Source organism: Lathamus discolor, chromosome 1 (assembly GCF_037157495.1).
Source record: "Lathamus discolor isolate bLatDis1 chromosome 1, bLatDis1.hap1, whole genome shotgun sequence".
Classification (NCBI taxonomy): domain Eukaryota; kingdom Metazoa; phylum Chordata; class Aves; order Psittaciformes; family Psittacidae; genus Lathamus; species Lathamus discolor.
The window spans coordinates 74,220,671-74,238,578 of NC_088884.1; the positions used below are offsets into that span (position 1 = coordinate 74,220,671).

The 17,908-nt window shown below is 40.8% G+C and overlaps 1 protein-coding gene across 3 annotated transcripts in view; it reads left to right on the plus strand.

Annotated features, from left to right (window-relative positions):
• The first annotated feature begins 11,444 nt into the window (after window positions 1–11,444).
• The window catches only part of GNPTAB (N-acetylglucosamine-1-phosphate transferase subunits alpha and beta), a 43,471-nt gene continuing 37,007 nt past the window's right edge, over window positions 11,445–17,908 (plus strand). For 2 of the 3 annotated variants that reach the window (XM_065680540.1, XM_065680549.1), the window contains exons 1-2: window positions 11,445–11,632; window positions 16,351–16,436. In XM_065680540.1, the coding sequence (XP_065536612.1) occupies window positions 11,516–11,632; window positions 16,351–16,436 (203 nt within the window). In that variant the 5' untranslated portion in view covers window positions 11,445–11,515. The remainder of the gene's footprint in view (window positions 11,633–16,350; window positions 16,437–17,908) is intronic. The other variant, XM_065680558.1, reaches the window with a different exon arrangement.

Below are 17,908 nucleotides of genomic sequence, written 5' to 3' on the forward strand. Positions count from 1 at the left end.
AAGTTGGTTGGGGCTGTGAGCAACCTGGTCTAGTGGAAGGTGCTCCTGCCCATGCCAGCAGGTTGGAATTAGGTGCTCTTTTAAGGTCCCTTCCAACCCAAACCATTCTTTGTTTCTACGATTCTATAAAAAGAGATAGAAATTTAATAGAAGGACTTGGAACACTGTATTCTGGTTAAGTACAAAAAAAGTAGTCACATAGATTATTCTGCTGCTAAGGCTGGAGGTACTGTACACACTATGTATTTGAGCAATAGCATGTTGCTCACATCCTTAATGTATAACTTGAGTCTATATAATCAGTTCACTGATTCAATGTTTACACTTGAACACTTAAAAAAAACCCACAAAAAAGCCCACTCCTTTTTATAATGGCCAATACTTTGGTACTGCTCTGAAAGGGAGGTATTTTAGGTGTAGGAAAAGCAAGGGTTTGGGGAAAAAATCCACCCCACCCCCCCACCCCCCCCCCCGCAAAAAAAATAATCAAAACAGATTCATACTTAATCTTTTCATAGGTAATCTGTCTTCTAGTAGCTTTGTGTCGCAGGAATTTCTGGCTGAAGGGTTTATTTCTTTTTAAGTTAAAGATGCAAAATTAGTTAAATTAAGGTAATATTTCAGCTGCCAATATATGCTGATTTAAAACATTTTGTTTAATTACCCCTTGATAGCAGGTATCTTTGTTTTTTCTCTTGAAAATGAATATTGAAAGAAATACTACAGAGGAACTATATCTCGTCTCTTTGGTAAACAAATGGACTGCAGAAACTCATTCATGTTCACTATAGGAGTAGAATTTGGCATCTGTGTGTCAGTAACACAGTATTCTGTTTTGGTTCCTTGTAGAAAGAGGATAGGATGCACTTTATGTTACTGCATCGACTTAAGTCACATTGTTGGAAAAACATTTCATCCACTGTTCTGTAAAATCCCATTATACTAAATATAGTTTTTGTGAATAGTAAATATCTCAATCTTAAGTGAGGGTTGAGTATTTAAATTCCTCACATGACTTTTTGCAGTGCCTGGACATTATTTGGAGCAAAAGAAAAAGACACGTCTTTGGCTCAAGCAGGTGGTAAATTACTATTTGGCAATCGCTAGCAAAGGCACTTTGTTGCTATGTAAACATTTATTACAGCTCACGTGATGTTTCTTTATACTTTTATTGTTAGGAGGTAGTCAGTAACAACATATAATTTGAGCAGTGATCTTGAATTTGTTTTTGCCAGCAGCATTGTATGTTCTTCCAAAGATAAGGAGCTGCAAGGAGTAACAAGCACAGGTTGCTCACAGACCTGGGGGGAGGGATTCATTTTATTAACTGGATTTGAGAACATTACTGTGATATTTCAATGTTCTATATATTTTTATTTACTGTGCTTTAGATAAATCATATTAAAACACTTGTGGTATAAAAATATAAAATAACTATGAACTTTACTGTAGCTTCAGTGCATTTTTGTACATGGAAAATTAGATATGAGCTGGCAATGTGCACTTGCAGCCTGGGAAACCCAGTTTCCTGTCCCAGTTGGGCTGCATCAAAAGGAGTGTGACCAGCAGGTCAAGGGAGGTGGTTCTCCCCCTCTACTCCTATCTTGTGAAACCCCACCTGGAGTACTGGATCCAGCTCTGGGGATCTCTGTACAAGAAAGACATGGGCATATTGGAGCGAGCCCAGGGAAGGGTAGTGAAGATGCTCAGAAGGCTGGAGCACCTCTCCTATGAAGATAGGCTGAGAGAGCTGGGCTTGTTCAGCCTGAAGAAGAGAAGGGGCTGCAAACACCTCAAAACATATTGCATCTTTTCAATACTTATAGGGGGCTTATAAGAAACACATATAGGGAGATTATTTTACCAAGATCTGCAGTGACAGGACAGGGAGCTGGATTTATTTGCGTGTAACCAGACCTGGATATCCAAAGGGACTCTACTATAATGTCATACCTTTTTGAATTCACAGACTTATGACTGCTCATAAGCGGAACTAGATCTTCCCAGGGAATAAAGTGAGAGAGAAGAGGAAGAATTTGTTGTTTCTAAAGAGTAAAGCAGCATGTGGTAAAATAAGGAAAGGAAGGTGTGACAGCTGTGCAGCAGTTGGGAACTGCTGTGGTAAAGATGGTATTGGCTGCAAAGAAGGAAATGGTTGCCAGCACAGGTTGTGCCAGAAGGATGTTTACTGGAAAAACCAAACACATTACCTGTAATTTCTGCAGATTACTGTGTGAAGGGTTCAAGTTGGTTTGTGGTATCTCTTCCCTTCCTCTTTAGTCACATGCCGAATGTCTATAGCCTTCTCTCAGTAACTAAAGCACATGTAAGCTATTCTCACTTCTGACATGAAGTTCAGAATGGCAGTAATAACAGCTTACAGCGTCTTTGAAGTCTTACGCTGTGAGGCGTTCTTGGTGTTACATTAATACTTCTGGCAAGTGATGTGATTTGTGTTACTGCTGAAGTGAAAAGGTGGTTTATTTTGCTCCATTTGATTTGTTTCCCTCTGTAGTTATAGTATCTAACCAAATGTCTAACTAAAATATAAAGATGTCTCAGCTGTCAAAAAGAGCTGGCAAGTCAAAAATATTGACAAGTCCTTTAAGAATGAAGAGAGGTAACTGATAGGTTGAATTTGAGTAGTTTTCTCTCCAGAAAAGGGATAAAAGTTTCCTGTGGTGTGGGACAGATTTGGATCAATATCTCCCAATAATGCTGAGATCTGAAAAGTTTTTTGCAGAATTCCTAGAGAATATTAGCTCTCAAAATGTATACTTTTAACTCCTTTGCTCTCTGTTTTCACTTTCCTTTCAGATGATGTTTTTTCAGAAGGAAGTGTTTAGTGGGAGAAATATTTATTTCCAGAATGCTTATAACTGTAGACTGAGGTGGGCTATAATGGGCAGGAAAGAAACTGTTCAGTTGCAGATGAACCATTCTGTAGTGGCTTGTTCTCTCTCACTCTAAGTGAGGTAGTCAACACACTGAAGCAGCTAGTAAGAGAATTTGGCTCTCGTATTTTAATAATTTTGGCAGTACATTTTTAGAAAAGCGCATTTTTAGGGAAAAGGAAATAATTCAAAGCAAAATTGTAGCTCTTTGTGGCCTTGCCATCTGAGAGAAATACTTTTGCAGCTTTCTTAGTGGAACACAGTAACTGATGCTAAGTTGCTTTCTGAAGAGGTAAATGAAGTAACAAAACTCATGAACTTGAGCCCAATTAAGATGCAAAGTGATTAATGGAATCAGAGTCTAAACAGAAAATTTGATCAATCCTAGGAAAAGCTACTAAAAATATCTTTTTCTCAACATCAGAAGAGCCTAATGATATGATATGTCCAACATAAAATCTCCTGGAAATGGAAAGTACCCACTGCTGAAAAATCAGTTCCTTATTTTCATATGTTAAACTAGATTTGCTGTAAAAATTTACAGATGTTGGTTTGTCTGCCTTTACCGCAGCATACAGCTGAATATAGTGCATTCAACAATTTCTTCCTGTTTATACCATGCTTTGCACATTTCTGGCTGAATTACTGTTTGCTCCTTTCATGAACTTCCTTCTTTTGTGTCAGGTCATAGCTGACACCAAGGTCTTAAGATCACAGAGAGCAGTTTCATGTGCTTCACGGTAGTATTATGAAATCTCTTTATGTTGGTACTGCTGGTTTCAAGCTGATACAAATGCAACAAACAGACTGAATTAATAAAATGCAACTTTACAAAATCTAACTCAATATTTTGTCCAATTTAATCTTTTCAGTTTTAACAGACTGTGTTTTCCATCCTTCCTTGGCCTTTGTCAATGTCCTTCCTAGTTCTATGTCAAAGATTTGTGCTTTGTAGGAACTCTGCTAAGACTGCAAATAATATGGAATAAAGACAGAAAGATTTTTCTTGTTCAGTAAAAGTGCAGTGAAATCAGTATTATGAAATATAAGCAAATACTCATCTGGTCATAACCACTGTGATAACCCATGGGAGAAGAGCATCACTGCTTCTTATTTGGGTGAAGAGCTTTGGATGGAGGAAAAGCTGAGAGTCCCAGAGAAAAGTTCATGAATTATACCTGGATCTTGTCTGTACCAGCTTTTCCACACTCATGAATGGGAGTGGTAGATAGAGGCATCAGGTTTTCCAGTGGTTTGAGTTGTGCATTGTTGCAGGGTTCAGTGGGAGGTGGGTAGCGGTGCCATAGGCAGCGGTGCCCAAAGACTGTCCATTAGAGCCCACCTGAGTGGGTTGCTCTATCTCATAGGGCCACCTGCTACTGCTGTGCTGGAGAAAACTCCGTTGGTCCTTCATCCCGCATGGGCCCAGGGGGATTTAGATCGTTCCTTGGAGGCTCATGGAGCAAGAATTCAAAGTCTTTTTTTTTCTGGGGGTAACAGAGTAATTCACTCTAGGTGTAGGGTACATGCAAATAAAGAACTCATGATGAATTCTTGTCATGCTCTGAAATAAAACAGGAAAGCCTATTCATGAAGAACATGAACAGGATTTCCAAAAAGATCTTGTAGTAATTATTTCCACTCCACTCTTTTAGGCTTTTTCAAACATAGAAAGTGTATTTTCAAGCAACAAAGGAAATTGTTCATCCCATAAAGAACCTTTATCTATTTCATCCTCCTGTCTGATACTGTCATCCATATCAGGTGACTGAGAGCTAAGTAACCATATTAAAAACTCTTCTGATGTTCTGAGTCTCCATCTTGCTACTGTCATGTAAAAAGTATGCACCATGTGATACAGCCACGGAATCTTCTTGACCACTGCTCATCACTAAAGTCACTTCCATTCTTTTTCCTGCGAATTGCACTGATGATAGGATTTAAAAGACTACCTTAGCCATTCTAACCGCCAAATCAATACACTCTGTTCTCTATGCTACTACAGTTTGGTAGGAGAAACAAAAGAAACATAAATTCCAGCACTATTATGTAACAGTGACATCAATGTACTAAAGGCCTTTTGGTTTTAGTGTTAAAATACAAAATAGCTTTTCACTTTTTAGAATAATCAAATATTTCAGAGAACCAGACTTTCTGTTCTATTTTGTTCTGTTCTGCTCTGACAGTTGAATATCAAGAATCATGAATTCTAACTGTATATTTTCCAAAATCATGATGAATTTTAATATCTTAAAAAATAAGAGTATATCTATATAATATCAATTTTAGCATACATTTATATATATATATTAAACAATGGCTCTGGGAGACTTTCGGGCCTCTTTCATCCACCCCATTATGAACTTTGGAAACAGATATCTAGATATGATTTGATCTGAAGGCCACAATTATTTAAATTGTTGTTGCCTGTTGCTACAAGCATATCCCTTAAAAAGCAAGGATGTGCTATAAAAAAGCCCCACGCAAACCAAACCAAACCAAACCAAACCAAACCAAACCAAACCAAAACAAAACAAAACAAAACAAAACAGGAAAAATTCCAGACTCTGCACCTGGGACAGAGCAATACCTGGCACAACTATAAATTTGGAGAGAAGTGGCTGGAAAGCAGCCCTGCAGGAAGGGATCTAGGGGTACTGGTTGACAGCAGACTCAGTAGAAGTGAAGTGCTCTTTGGCAGCCCAGAGGGCAAACCGCAAACTGCACCCTGGGGTGCATCAAACATAGCATAACCAGTTGGTAACAGAGGTGATTGTCCTGCTGTGTTTGCTGTTGGTGTGGCCTCACCATGAGTACAGTGTGCAGTTCTGGGCTCCATAATTAAAGAAGGATGTTAAGGTCCCTGAATGCTTTCAGAGGAGGGCAACAAAACTGGTGAAAGGGTTGAAGAGCATGTCCTGTGAGGAATGGCTGAGGACTTTGAGTCTGTATAGTTTGGAGAAAAGAAGATTAAGGGGTGACTAAGGTGCTCTCTCTACAACTTCCTGTGGAGGGGAAGCAGAGAGAGAGGTGCTGAGCTCTTCTCCCCAGTACCCAGTGACAGGACACATGGGAATAGTTCAAAGCTACATCAGGGGGGTTCACACTGGATATTAGTAAGAGTTTCTTTACCAAGAGGATGGTCAAACCCTGGAACAGGCTTCCTAGAGAGGTGGTTGATGCTCACGAGGCTAAAATTACTGCAGACTGATTTAGAGATAATCCATTACAAGACATAGCATCAGGGTCTAACATAAGATCTAAGAAACTGATGAGTTACATTTATTCTCTATTTTAGAGGTAATGTCAGTGGGACTGAGTGTTATCAAAGGCTAAGATCCCTATAAATGAGTCAAAATGAGATGATTTTCTTGAAGGATAGAACACTGCTCATTCACTGTCTTTAGCTCTTTCATGTTCTGTGTGACTAATGTGATTTAATTATTGCATTTGATAGATAGTGGTACTACCAAGTTCACTGGGCTGTGATGAGCTACTCATTCCAATATGCCCAAGTCTACTTTCTTAAATTTCAGAAGCATTGATATCAACATTCAGACATAGCTTTTTTGGAGGTGGAGGGGTGGGAAGTCCTAAAAGGCCCTATTTTTTCAGTTTTCTTTCCATAAAAAATGCTAATGCAGCTCTTCAAAATACTGACAAGCATATCAGCCTGGTTTGAGTGCTGTTTAGGACCTAGGATTCTACAAAGTCCTTTTTGTCTCCTGTTCACAGCTGTGTAGAAGAACTTCTAGTTTTTTTACAAAAGTTCTTGGATCTCTTGTGAATAGGACAGGAACAGAAATTATGGCTACATAATTACAATAAGCCAATATAAATTTGTCAATACCTCTGCTGCAAGACTCTTCTATGATGATAGCCAAATTGCTTCAAATAAACTTTCCACAGGTAAGTCATTACCTCTAGGTTCTTTACTTTTGCTTGCCTGACTTGAGACATCTCTGAATCCTCAGAAGTCCTGAGCATTTACAAATGCAACCAGAGTCCCTCAGAGCAAACTGCTGAGCCTTCAGACTGCTAAAAGTTAGTTCTTGTGCTCTGGAAAATCAGCCCTAAAGTGGGAGCTGGCAGCAAACATACAGAATTTCAGCTTTGTCTTTGTGCTCGGTAATATTTGCTTTGCAGGGGTGCTACAAGATTAATTCATGTTTGCGAAACAGACCTTACAGTGATGAACACTGGAAGACTCTGAGGATGTTAATATTCTTTGCTTTAGAGCAAGATCCATGGAGTGCGCAGTGAATATTATTCTTGGCTAACAGAAAAGCTTGGGAGCTGAGGCTGACTGTTTTCTGGTCTTCTGCCTCAACAAAAAGATAATTACATTATTGTAATTACATATTTAGCTCTTACTCTTCTCCCCAGTAAATTAGAATGCAAAAGATTGTGAAAGATTATTCCACTATACTTCAGCTTTTCTAAGGAGGAACAGTGTGAGTGATTGCTGTTTTCCCAGGGTAGACATGAAGAAGAGTAGTAGCAACTCCTGCTTTACTCAAGCCTTTGAATGTTATGGGATCACCAGTCTCACTTAAAAAAAATAGTTATTGCTTTCCTTTTGAAAGTAGCTTCTACCTCTTAGAAAGAAGGCCTAACTGTAGCAGAAAAACACCTCAGTTTCAGATAGATTTCTGAGCTCTAAGAGCTAGAAAATGTTGAAGAAGGAAACTTACAGAAAATCAGGATCACGATAAAGTGTGTTTATAATTATTTGACTGCATGTTTAGATTACTTCATATTCCACAGAACACATGCCTTTGCTTTAAGTGCTGCTACGTACTTCTTCAAGTTAATACAAATACAAGTACAGCTAAGTAGATTATTCCAAGATCCCAATAGTTTACATGAATAGTGATTTGGCAAGGCCCTTAAATATAGTTGGATTATGACAGCAGCGTCTAATTTTTAGATATCCTGACACCTAGTGGAAGCTATTGCTCCTAGCAGAATATGTGGGTTCATCTGCCTGTACAGTGACTGGGGAGCACAGAGAAAGTTAGATATCCTGTTCTTGGATACAATAGCAAAATATTCACCAGGACAGCTGCCTAAGAAATGCATTAGGTAAAATGTAAAAATGAAGAATTTGGCCTGAGCCCTACCCATTTCAGACACATGCTCACAAAGCTGGCTGCAAAATGATGCAAGGTCTGTTATCTGGTTTCTGGTTTTGAGCTTGGAAAGAATTTCTAGTGACAGATGTAGAATAATCCACGCAACTTGGATTCAGATTGTCTCAAAAGGGATTTGAACCTGCATCTACTACGCATACCTTAATAGCTTGTGATTAATTGGTCATATTTTTATTAATTTTCTTTCATGCCTTTCTGCATTGGGTGGAATAATTAAGCCTTTGATGGACCGAAGACGGCAACAGTGTATAAACCCAGGGCAAAATGGGAATATAGGGGAACATCTGGAATATAGAGTCCTGTCTCATGCCACCAGCTGGCTAAGCTTGTGGCTAAGCTTTTGACAGAAGACAGGAGAACTTGTTTCTCAAGGCTTGATAGATATTCCTGCTATTGCTATTTCAAATATATTCCAGAACCTGGTTTTCTCTCCTTTTTGTTTTGTTTTGTTTTAGCTGGTGACAGCATTACATTTAGTTTAAATAAACTTCTGATCTTCACTCCTGTGATGTGAAGAAACTAAAATCTTCCAGTGTTTTCTCAGAAGACAGGATCTGTTTGTCCTTTTGGTGCATCTGTTTCAGTTTAAATATATATTCATTGAACACAAGTATTCTATGAGCAAGAACAAATACAGTCCCATCATGATTTTTACAGTAGCTTTTTACATGTGTATATCTACTTTGGCTGATACCTTATGGAATCATATAAAGATTATGTGAATTTTAATGGCTTTATCACATTGGCATTATTTATTAGTCTGTATAAATGTATCCCCCCACTCTGCACTAATTATTAATCCATGCCTTGAAGTCATTCAATTTTCTCTTTTTTCTGTTTCATATCTTCAACACATTTTAGTCCATTTCTGCATGTATGCTGTATTCTTGTAATACAACATACATGCAGAAATACACATATTATAGCACATGCAGCATATATACAGAAATAATGGCTTGGTTTCCATAACCTGCATACATGCATACCTCAGTTCTCAATGAAAACCTCAGTCTGTTGTCTTAGAATACCAGTGGTCAGTAGTACTGCAGGCACAGTGCTGCAGGTAGTGGTAAAAAGATGCTGCTATTCAGTAATAATAGCTCAATGTTAATAGGACAGGGATTGAATAGGAGGTGCAGGTGAGGGAAGTACCAGCAAACACCTGAAGATTATATTCCTCCAGGGTAGTGCTTTGGCACATTGGTGAGAACATGTGAAGGAAGAAGACTGCTTATGTCAGGGGAAAGTGCCAACTGTGTACAACAAGTGATACAAGCTCAGCTAGGGGCTTCTGCGTACGGAGACTCGAGGGCTGGGTTATCATGAAGGGGCAAATAAGTATAATCACAGAATCACAGAATCATTAGGGTTGGAAGGGACCTCTGGAGATCATTCTTTCCAACCCCCCTGCCAACACAGGGCCACCCAGAGCAGCTTACACGGGAATGTGTCCAGCGGGTTTTGAATGTCTCCAGAGAGGGAGATGCCACAACCTCCCTGGGCAGCCTGTTTCAGGGCTCTGCCACCCTCAAAGTAAAGAAGTTCTTCCTCATGCTGATTACGCACGATAAGGAGATGGAATACAGCATTGTGTGGTGGGCTCTGAGGCTCTGAAGACAGCCACTAGTGAATTTCCATCCTGTCCCATGGCTCATTAAGAAAGGAAAAACACTGTGACACTTAAAGGGTAAATAGGAGTAGGGCTCAGTGGATTGGGAGTGCTGTGACAGAGAGCCATGCACTCATGGACACTTCTTAGAGAAGTACAATGAGGTGCAGCCCTCTTACAACACAACTATGTAAATATACTAGGACAAACTTCTGGAAATGGTCAGGCATTGTTACTTTATAGAGGGAAAAGTAAGAACATAAGGAGAATGTTTGTTACTCAGAAAAGTCACTGCAGCAAATTTAAGAACTACTTAGAAGAAGACCTTTTGATGAAGGCAGAAAGGACTACAAAGACAGGTGCCACTGTCCTTGGCCCCATGAGGGTCTATGACACCGCATGTTTTTGCTCTGGTACCCAGAACAGCCTCTGCCTGACAAAACTTTTGACAGTAGCAATACTAGCAGTGTTTTATGTAGGCGGCTGAACTTCATGTCAGAAACCAGACTGATGCAGATTAAGGACATGACCGTGCTGTCAGACAGTGACCTCTAACTAGTTTCATGTTATCATGTTTTTGTCTCAGGAACTGTTCTTGGAGAACTGAAAGAGGGTAAATTTACTTTGGCTATTAGGAAGAAGTTCTTCACGATGAGGGTGGTGAGGCCCTGGCACAGGGTGCCCAGAGAAGCTGTGGCTGCCCCATCCCAGGCAGTGCTCAAGGCCAGGTTGGATGGGGCTTGGAGCAACCTGGTCTAATGGAAGGTGTCCCTGCCCATGGCAGGGGGTTGCAACTGGATGAGGTTTAAGATCCCATCCAAACCAAGCCATTCTAGGATTCTCTGATGATTCTATAACTTCATTAATGGCCTTCTTCTAGCCTGGTGGCTCCCCTTTAATGAACGTGTGCCCTCACTTCATTTCTGTGCTGAAATACCCAGAGAAAAATTAAATCTCAGCATGTAGCTCTGCTGTGTCTTTATGATATCCAAGAGTCCTCTGGATCCCTCTTAGCTAGGAAAAATAAATCTGCTTTGCAGCATACATGGAAGCATGGCAGGAAGGTGCAGCTCTACTGGCCACAGCTGGAGAGGTGTTTACATGTGCAGAAACCCGGCCTTGCGGGTCAGTAATTTTAAGATCACCTACAAGATCACACATCAAAACGCTTACATTTTATTCAACAGCCGTACGGGAAGACTCACAAGTACGATTATGAAATGAAACTGGTGTGACTTCATTCCTGGCCACATATTCTCACGTGGATCGACTCACTTTCCCTGTGCCCGGCAGAGCGCTGTCAGCAAAGCGCGGGAGGTGTGTAGGTCCGTTTTGTGGCCCACCTGCTGCAGACACAGCCCTGGATCCGGGTTTATTCACCCGGACCATTTCTCACAGAGCTGCAGGGACAGTGTCTCCTCCAGCGGCTCCGCGCTGCTGAGGGGCCTCGAAGCCTTGCGCCTGGAGCGCTCCACGCCGCGAGCGAGAAGCCAAAATAGTGACAACCTCACAGTCCGACCCCTTACAGCCTTCCGGTACGGAGCCGTTTGGGAAGGCACAGGAGAGCCGCGGAGAAGCGGCATGACAGGCACACCGCGCCGCGACTGGGGCCCCCCGCGGCCTAAGGCGCGGCCGCGCTCCTCCCTCAAGCGGGAGGCCCGGAGGCGCGGCTTGCCTCGGTACGGCCGCCAGGTGGCGCCGCGGCGCTGCCGGAAGCGGGGCGGGCGCCGAGGGCGGTGGGACCTGCCCGCCCCCCCGCCCGCCCCGGCGCACGCAGCGCGGTGAGGCGAGGCGGGCCGGGGCGGGCCGGGCCGCGCCGCGCCGGGCAAGGCGGCGGCAGTGGCGGCCGCCGGCTGGCCATGCTGCTAAAGCTCCTGCAGCGCCAGACCTATACCTGCCTGTCGCACAGGTATGGGCCCTGCCTCTGCCTCGGGGGCCTCGTCCTGATGATCGTCTCCGCCCTGCAGTTCGGGGAGGTCAGTACGGCGCCGCGCCGGCGTGGCGTGGCTGTCCCGCTTCCCCTCCCTTTTTGCCTCCCTGCGGGCAGCCCCGGCCGAGCTGAGTCGGCGGGGACAGAGGTGCTGCACGGCAGGGAGCGCGCGGGTGCGTGCTGGAGATACATACATGAATATATATGTGTATATTTATGACATATGGAAACGGTAGTGGCGCTCCCTTCTCCCTCCTCCCTCTGTGCCGTTAACCATCGTGGCAGAGAAGCGACAAGAAGCTGCCCCGCCGTGTGTCGCGTTGCGGGAGTGAGCAGCTGTAGGCCTGCCGTGGGGACGGGGCTTGTTCCCTGCCTCCTCCCGGTGCGCGGCGGCTCCCCCTCTTCAGACAGCCGCGAGCGGGGGGTGAGTGACCCCCGGGAGGCGGATAGGTGCCTTCCAGCAGTTCTGACCGGCCCTGGCAGAGGGGAGCCCGGTAGAAGTCTGCGTGCTCCACCAGGAACTGGTGATTTTTTTGTCTTGTGCAATTTTTTCCCCTTCCCTTACCAGGTGATTTATTAGTGCTGTGGGGTTTTTATTTCTTTAACCCTTTTAAAGCCTGTGCTGGATGCAGCCTTCGAGTGGAAACTGGGAGTGATAGCATCTTCCTCCCTTCCGGAGTTTAAGGAGTTAAATGTAGCCTCTCTCCAAGTTGCCTGCAGCTCAGCAGTGTGTATTACATTGCTCCCTGCTTACTACTGTTTGTCTGCTATTTTGTAAATGATGCAATGCAACTTATACTTTTTTTATATATGATTTTATGTATAGTATGTTTTAGAGCTTCATTTTATATTACCCTATCTATTTTGGAAGTTATCAGCTAATGAATCTGGAAGGGGAAATAACACCAGTCTTACTTCAGTGTAGTGTTAGAGAGTATAGTGAGTATTCAGGGAATTAAAGAAAGTATTTTTGTTAGTGTAAAATGATGGTCATGCTAAATGGAAACAGATTAGAATTTCCTGATTCCTAAATTGTTGCGTTTTTTCTCCCCCTCTTCCTTTTTTTAGTTCCCTGTTTTATTTTGATGGGCCCTTTCAGATACAGAAAAAATGAAGAGCTGTAAAGAGTATTACTGAAACTCCTGAGTGTAACACAGAACTTTATTTTGTGTATCTATACATCTTTGCATAAAGTGCTTCATTCCTGCTGTCCTGCGGAGTTCACAAGTCCCTGAAACACGTGAAGGCTATCAGCAATACTTTAAGGCAGCTGTTTGTACATGACTCCATGATTATCAGCTTGGATTGGTGTATGTGTCTTGGTGCTGTGAAACTTTGATTACTTTCTTCAGAATTGGGAATTAAACTCAACCTTAGGATTTCTTAGAAGTTTGAAGGTTTTTTAAAACACTTCCGTAGTTGTCAAGGTTATGGCTGGTTTTGCTGAGAATCAGGCAAAATCACTGCTCAGAATTCCTACCAAATGTTAGTTTGCTACTTCCATCCTTTTTAGATCTATTTGGAAAGCTTGCATACTATTTAGACATTGAACAAAGAACTGGCAGACTCATATAGGAGTAAATCTTTGAAATTATATGTTAAGATAAAAGTGACCAGCAGTGTTTTTCAAAAAGCCCAAACAAACTAAAACCCCCAACAAAACCCCAACCCCCCACCTTTATGGATTTTATTTTTGCTTTTTGCAGGGGTAGTAAATGAGCTTGGTAAAAGATGCGTGCATGCAGTTGGCTTTTTACTTTTATGATTTGAAGTGGTCTGTTTTCATAAACAATGGTAGTTTAAGGATTTAATAACTACTAGGCTTGTGGGAACTAGCAGTCAGACCTCTTCTGGCAGCTATAGTGGGAAGGGAAAGCACCTTTCCAGTACAGAGTCTGCAAGTCAGCAACTAATAAATAACTAGTAATACAAAATAATAATATATAAATAACTAATAACTATATGACTGTTTTGAAAATGAACCCAAGAACTCTTTCTAGTTACTATCAGCTCAGTAATTTTTTTATAATTTATAGGGAACTCTCAAGCAGTAAAAAGTAGCATGAGACAATGTTTTGTCAGACCCTTCTGTCTGAGCAGCATTTGCAGTTCTGCTTTTCCCCGCACCCAGGGCCAGCTTTTTTTTTTGTCCTAGTAGGCAAAATTAGATCTGCTTGCTTAGATTGATGCTAATACCAATATTAATGGTGGCATAAAAATGGCAAGGACAAAAAAGTTGAGATTGGTAATATCCTCATAGCCTGAAGCTGAAAATGAGTTTGATTTCAAGAAAAAAAACCTTGAGCTTAATGAAATAACAGTGCATTAAATTTGATTGAGGAGCATTTCTGCAAAAACATAGAGGGTAGCCAGGTCTAAGCCAGTGCTGTGTCCTAGTTGTAAGATAGAGCTTTAAATTTTAGAACAGTTTGGTTGCAAACCCTTCTTGGCCATCCTTTCCTAGATTGCTCAGCTTTGTAAAGTGTTTTATAACTGGAACATGTCAGACCCACTGTTACTACCTGTCTGATACCCTCTATTAGGAGATACTGTATCTCTCACCCTCTTTTTGATGTTGTTTCCTTTGTGGTTTTATAATATCAGTATGTAAAGTTGAAGCAAAGCTGCCTCCAGGCATTATTGCAACATACAGAATGTGACAAGAGGAAGCAGTTACAGGGGAAAAAGTATCAGGTGGGAAGAGCTTAACTTTTTTCCTAAATGTGTTTCTAACAAGATCTGTCCTAGGTCTTTTTGGTTATAGCTGCATAAAGGCAAAAAGGAAAGGCTTGAACTGTTACTGTTTTTCTCCCAGAGAACCATTCATATAGTAAGTTGCATTCTTACCTGAATACTTCTGTATTTCTTCTAGAAGCAGATCAGTGTGTGTTAATTCATCAGTATCAGTAGTAGTAATTGTTCCTGCGTGGATATCTTTCAGTGTGTGCTGTATGTGGCTGAAGGATGTAACGACTTGCATTTGAAAAAGTGTGATAGTGTGTTTTTAAGATGCTTCCTGGCATTTAAAATATTGTGTTAAAGAGAGGAGACTTTTATGCTGACCTGGGAAATCATGTCCTTTGCTGTAAGGGGAATGAACTTGTATGGATGCGATCTTGGTTACAAAGAGACCATGTGCAGCTTCGGCAGGAATTGTGTGTGTGCATGCACTTGTCATCCAGCCATATGATGGGGCTTCCCTTCTCTCTAGAAGGCTTTAATTTGCTTTAGTGGGCATGAGAGTATAGAAGTATATCTCTCCCTTCTTAAAAGGGAGGGTGGTAGTCTTTGTGTTATGGTTTTGAATCCTACCTTAGAGAAATGGTATATTGCATGGTTCCAGTAATACAAGAAATAAGTAATAGTAAAATTAAAATCTAGGAATAGTGCTGTAAAATAAATACTATTCTTTGCTAGTATTTTTTTTTAACTCTCCAGTACGTATAAATATATACTTAAACAGGTAAATAAGCCATGACACCTTCATCTCTAAAGCAGCATAAGATGCCTCTGTAGTTTTTAAGGTTAGATTTTTACTGTAAAAAATACTATAGCAGGCTTATCTCTGAAAAGAACCTAAGTGTTTTGTATTATTTTTTGTTCAAATTATTTATGCTTTTTTTGTTTGTTGGTTTTGTTTTTTTTTTTTCTTTTTTGCTGTATCAAAGCATATTAAGCATTTTTAGTGTTGAAAAGTCAGATTATTTTGTTGCTGTTTAGAACCATGATGTAAGATACTTTGTTAGTAATGGAAACCTAATTATGGGCTTTTGTTTTGTATGTGTATGTACATTTCGGAATGGAAGTGGAATGTAAAGTTGCAGTTTTCCAAAGTAAGAATTGGCTCGAGATTGGTTTCCCATTTAGCTAATTTATGAAAATGTCCAGGAATGGGGATAACTGGCAAAGGACATTTAAGTGGGGCACAGCTTGACATTTTAGCTAAGCAACCTTGATGGCTGGGTGAAGATAGGGAAGACAACCCTGCCTTCAGCTGTGTGTTCACACCATTTCTTGCCTGCTCCAACAACCAACTAGAGGAAGATGAAGTGCTCTGGTTTTTGAAGGCTCATCTTTCTGTTTGTTTAGCTCTGTGACTTGGCTCACTGCAGGACCAGGTGAACTCATGTCGAGCTAAAGGCAGGTGGCAGAAATGCAAGGGTATGGAAGAGAGTCTGCAGCATGCCGAAATGATTTGCCCTTGGGTTAGTCTGGCTGCAGTATGTCACCTGTATTGGCCAGGTTGATTTGCATGATTTGATATGCCCTGGCTTGGCTGTTTGTTTGTAAAGCTTAAATTTCAGAGGTGTGTATACTTAAATATGTTCTCTGTGAGAATAGAAAGGAAGACAAGCAAAGTTATGCTGGGGGGGGGGGGGGTAGGGGGGCTCTGCTTGTATTGAAGTATATTTGGTTTAGGTCCTATTTTTGAGAAAACATTCCTGAATTTTTAAAGGCTAGGAACAAGGGGGAGGTAACCTAAATGAACAGTAGCTTAAAAAATGTGTCCATAAAACATGGAATCCTCATTTGCAGAGAAAAAGCTAAGTTTAAGTCAAGTGTGCTTGTAAGTTCTAGGTCTGATTGTTGGCTCAGTGTAATAACTTAATTCGGATTAAGGTCTGTTTAGTTGTATGTTAGGGCATAGATCGATTTGAACAAAATTGATTGTGATTAAGCATTTCAAAAAGAAATTTAACTGTCTAATTTTAGAAGGTGGTGACATTAAGTGTTTTTTTGTTGGGTTTTTTTTTTTCTTTACAGGTTGTTTTGGAGTGGAGTAGAGATCAGTATCATGTTATGTTTGATTCATACAGAGATAATGTTGCTGGCAGATCATTTCAGAATCGGTAAGCTTTACTTGCATTTGACAGTATTGCACATTTTATTGTTGAATGAATTTTCAAATATTTAAATCAAATATTTTAGATGTAACAGTAACATACGGTTGAGTAGGACCTTATTGTATGGTCTCTAAATCTGCAGCATATTTAAAAGTTAGTAGCTTTAAAATTGTGAGTTAGTGCTTAATATCCCAGCTTGGAGGATGTTTGGCATTTGAAAGCTGTAGTCATATAACAGAGTTTACATTTTAAATGCACTCAATTCACTCAGTCTCTAATGAAACATCAAAATGGTGATAATGCCAACAATGAAGGAAGACATGACATGTTCTCCATACTAAGATAGGAAAATATAAGTACTGTTCTTGTGCACTTAGAATTCTAACTTTCAGTGTTTTCAAAAATTATTTTTAATTTACATTACATTTTTCTGTGACATCGCTTGAAAGACATTATTTAGTAAAGAAGTCACAAAGCTAATAAGCTGTTTTTTAAAGCCAAATGCATGGGACAAGTCAGTTGCAGCAAGTTGGAAACCAAGTCCTAGGGATATTTGTTTCAGTTGTGTTAAATGCTACATAACTTCTTGTGGTTTTGCTGTTTGTGTCTGAATAGTCATGGGGCCTGTTGCTCAGGAAGTCAGTGGACTGTGAATTGGTAGGTGGAAGAAGCTACTAAGGAGATATCATCTGACTCTGAAGTGTTGCTACACTTGACTGGAAAAACCCTGAGAGCAGACGCTTAATCTGCCTTGAGGTTTGTTGTACCACGGGACATGAGAAATGATCAGATTGGTTTGTCATGCTTTAGCTAGTGCAAGATAACTGTAAAAGTACATTGTGTGGTGTTAGTGAATCCTATGCGCTTTTATAGTCTCATCTCTTACTTCCCTCCCATTTTCCAAAGGGTGGCAGATGAAAGCAGAATGATAAAGCTCATATGAATGATTAGCATAATGTTTACATGTTTCTGTAGTGCTGAAGTGAAAGCCTAGCAGTTTGTTCCTGTCAGTACAAAAATACCTGATTTTGTGATAATTAAGTGCAGTGCTCTTATAAAATGTTTGAGTTTGTCCAAAACAAAATCACAAATCTTAATGTTGTAATGTAGGTATAGCCAGTTCCTATTTCTGCAGTTTGTTTTCTTCATTTTGGTTGTGGAAAGTACTTAGCTAGCGTTGATTTCTGTTAACTGTAAGCAAAACATCCAGTGCCTGGGAGAGACTATTGGCTGCCTGAGCAAAAGCTGAAGGTTTTCATAATGGGTGCTTAAGTTATTCCAGGTCACCCATGTGTCTTTAATACTGTTATGGCAGGGAGGTTTGTTGTGATGTTTGTGTGCAGATACCGACTTCATGTTGAGACGTACTTTTGGAAGTCCCTTGTAAGGGGTTCAGTTTGTTTTTTATAATGAAACTTCATGATTGCAGTAATGGACCCTGCCTTGTAATATGCAGTGTATCGTCAGTGGTTTGATGA